This window comes from Volvox carteri (assembly GCF_000143455.1).
Source record: "Volvox carteri f. nagariensis unplaced genomic scaffold VOLCAscaffold_1, whole genome shotgun sequence".
NCBI lineage: Eukaryota > Viridiplantae > Chlorophyta > Chlorophyceae > Chlamydomonadales > Volvocaceae > Volvox > Volvox carteri.
The window spans coordinates 5,338,405-5,341,928 of NW_003307545.1; the positions used below are offsets into that span (position 1 = coordinate 5,338,405).

The 3,524-nt window shown below is 56.2% G+C and overlaps 1 protein-coding gene across 1 annotated transcript in view; it reads right to left on the reverse strand.

Moving 5' to 3' along the window:
* Nucleotides 1-2,080: 2,080 nt before the first annotated feature.
* The window catches only part of VOLCADRAFT_102899 (uncharacterized protein), a gene marked incomplete at its 5' end in the record, with an annotated part of 1,849 nt that continues 405 nt past the window's right edge, over nt 2,081-3,524 (reverse strand). Inside the window, one exon of the mRNA XM_002946254.1 lies at nt 2,081-3,344. Coding sequence (XP_002946300.1) covers nt 2,398-3,344 — 947 coding nt within the window. The 3' untranslated portion in view covers nt 2,081-2,397. The remainder of the gene's footprint in view (nt 3,345-3,524) is intronic.

The following is a 3,524-nucleotide window of genomic DNA, read 5'->3' on the forward strand; positions in this document are numbered from 1 at the left end:
TCGAGCTTACAACATAGTTTCCTTTCATAAGGGAACCAAAGGTTGGAAAGGCGAGGTAAGTTTGCCAACAACCTAGCCGTTTGAGCAAGTATCGATGGAGGACAGAGGGTTAATCCGCGACGTTAATCCGCACTGGGATTACACCCAAAGACTTTAGGAAAGGCAACCGCCGTGGGCGCACAGCGGCCGTGAGCGCACAGCGCGCACCTGCAGGCTTTGCGACTGTGGGGCGGTTGAAGACGAGATGCATGCTCGTGTGGAATGCCTGGCGTACACTACTACGCGGGCTAAGTACGAACGTGACCTCGTGTTTCAAGGGCGCGACATGCGCATGATTATGACCGAGGCCCCACTCCTGGCACTAGCCAGGTTCCTCTCGGAAGTCTGGGAGACCCGGCACGTTGCTCTAAGGCGCTTCGTGCTCAAGCGGACGAGGGAGGACGATGATGGTCCATCGTGTAACCGCACTAAAAAACTTACCGTCCATGGGGGCCCCGGCTTTTGCGGACACCCCTGCACAAGTGCTTGTGCGGAACTTGTAAACTAGTAAACTTTAGGAAAGGTTTCTAGTGTGCAGCGAACCTCGGTTATTTTTGATAATCTCACTTTCAGAGCTGCTGGCCGCCTGCTAAACATGGTACTGCTCGGTTTTGGTATGTGCTCGTGTGCACGCCATTGGTTTTGCTCTGCATTTCGTAATCAACTTCCCGTCCCCGCCTTGCTTTCTTTCCCTTGGCGAGCATCGCTCGCCTCTTCGATATGACCCGATCATTGGCAGGTCCCATGCTTGACGTGTCCAAACACACGCGCTCTCTCTGCTTGCTTCTCATTATTCCGCCCGCATGAACCTGGGGCTGCAACATGAGCGGTCCTGCTGCTACCGCTGCGTCTCCTGGAGGTGAGCACGCTTGAGGGGTGCGACTTCTGGCACGTGTGTCCGGGCAAATGTCTTTTGCAAATGTGCATACGGCATGGACCCGGCGATGTTGGCGAAGGAGGAGCCACGCACACGGTTAAGGGTGTGTCGAGATGAAGCCAATGCGGCGGCGGCGGTGGTCCTGGAGCTGGTGGCGGTGGATGCTGTGCTAGGCATGGATAGGCCAGCAGACCGAAGGGCCGGTGTCGAACATGGATGCAACGGTAGTACCACCTACGTATCGGGCAGTCCTGACTCATGGATTTGGCGCAGCAGCGGCAACACACGTTGCCGCAATGACACTCCTGCTTTGTGTGTATGTCATTCTACGGATTGCCGCATCACGAGAAGGCTAACTGTTCAGTCAATAATGATTATGCTATGGCGGCTGCGTGCTTGCGACGATCCAGACAGGTCTACACCGCCGTCGCAAGTCTGCCGACCTTTACTGTTTGAGGATTTCAATAACAAGTGTGTACTCCAAGCGTGGCGGCGTTCTTGTGCTTGCACTCCTATGCCGTACGGACTGCCCTGCGAATCAAACGGGGGTCAAATGGCTGCACCGGGGCCGAGCCCCTTTTCGCTTTGAAAAGCCGCCCCCCTGTAATGTTGAACCTCTTGGAATTTCCCTGGTACGCTCCAGATTGGCGGGGAAGCAGTAGACCTTTTTGATGAAGATAACGCAGATTTTCTTTCATAGGGTGTCAGGCATTGGCCATTTCTTCCGTCTGCAGGAAAAATGGTTTCCAACACTGTGCACCTATGCAACCTGCTGTCACGTAACCTAAGCTGAATATGCATCAGCACCTGATGTGCAACCTCTAGTCGCTGCACCTATCGGAGCCCGTATTGCCCCATACACATTCACCATACATCCCGCAGCAGCCTGTCCCAGGGTGATGTCGCATGTTTGCAATATACTTACATTTATTACCCACACGGGAGGGGTCTGCAAATCCCAGCCCCGTGTATGTATTGCCCTTGCGGAGCTGCTCCCGTGATGATTGATTCAGATCACACAGTCACTACAGCTAGCTGGCGAGTATGTCCAGATGGCGCAATCCTATTACGGTTATTGACCATGTGGAATGGGAAGCGAGCGAGGCCCTTAGCTCATCACAGCATCGGAGTTCACACCGCGCCTGCTGTTGGTCAATCCCAGTTGGTGTCGTAACGTTACATGATTGGCTCGCAACAACCACGAGCGACATGGACCATATCCCTGATACCCGCACCAGTGCTTGCTTGCTAATGCTAACCCTTACCTTCAATGTGGCTTAATTAAGTAACAACAGAGCTTAGCACACAGGAATTCGCGGTCGTTTGGAGCTGTTCGCCTCCCCCGTTGTTCACCTTCCCAGCCACACACACACCCCAAGCAGAAGTCCGCATAGCATGCTGTATATGCGCCTGTGAGATCTTATGGTATGAAGATGCTGTGCCGACTAATCCTACCTCGCTGTCCATCATGCCACAGCATGTCACGGCTCCCGGATCAGGTCAGCCACCAGGCAAGGACAGCGGACTATCAGCTGTCGCAGATCTTCTTCCCCCAACACCACGCTCTTCTTCTGCCGCAGCAGCCGCAGCTTCAGCTGTGGCACCAATGACGTCATGCCGTGCTGCTCCGCCCAGAGAAGATCCGAAAGCACCGACTGGGGGGTCACCACAGCCAGCAGCCACTTCTGCAGCTGCCCCACGCAATATTGCGGCATCAGGAGCCGATCCGCGAGAAGTACGGCAGGCCGCAGCAGCTTGTCTGGCATGTACAGCTCCCCCGTGTACATGTAGGCCAGCAGCCACTGGAATGCAGCCGGGTCGGCATCGGGCAACTTAACATCCTCAGCACCACTGTCTGCGAAGCCGCCTCCTGGCACCAGCAGCTTCTCGAAGTACTGACTGTGACTCACAAGGGCCGAACGATGTGCCACGAAGACAGTGCCATCGCGCGTGTGAATATTGACGGTGGCTGGGTTTACATCCGCCCCTGTTGCACACAGCAGGAGTGTCCGGTGCAGCTTCGAGAGGGCGGCAGACGGCCTTTGCCGGGGCGCGGAGTGGCTAGCCTTGATGCCGCCTGACGTGGGGCTGCTGGGCCCCAGCTGGGGCCCTCGGATAATCCTTAGCCTGGAGCCCTTAGCGCCCACAGCCAGCTCGCCACTGGGCAAGGCAGCAATAGAGCACTGGTCTGTTGGGAGCCCGGTAAGTGCCGTACTGACGTAGCCACTAGCACTCATGATGCGGAACTTGTCACCATCGAGGATGTACAGCTGCCGATGTACGCCAGCCAGGATGGCAGTGATGCGGGTAAAGCGTGCTTTAGTTTCAGGACCATCCGTGTTGCCGGTCGCCTGCCAGTCGCCAGCTACAAGGTTCACCTTCGCTTTAAGCTCACTGGCAGCTGTGCTCATTGGGGTGGTACGCTCTCCTCCGTTGGCGCCAGACACATGCGCCGAGGCAGCAGTTGTAGTCAAGGTGATTACATCAATGCGGCAGATCGCACTGGCCGTCGTGGCAAACAGCACATCAGCATCATCATCATAGGACAGCCCAGTCCACGAGGAGCCAGTTCGCGGCGCGGAGCCCGGCAGGGTTGTCACCTGGCCGC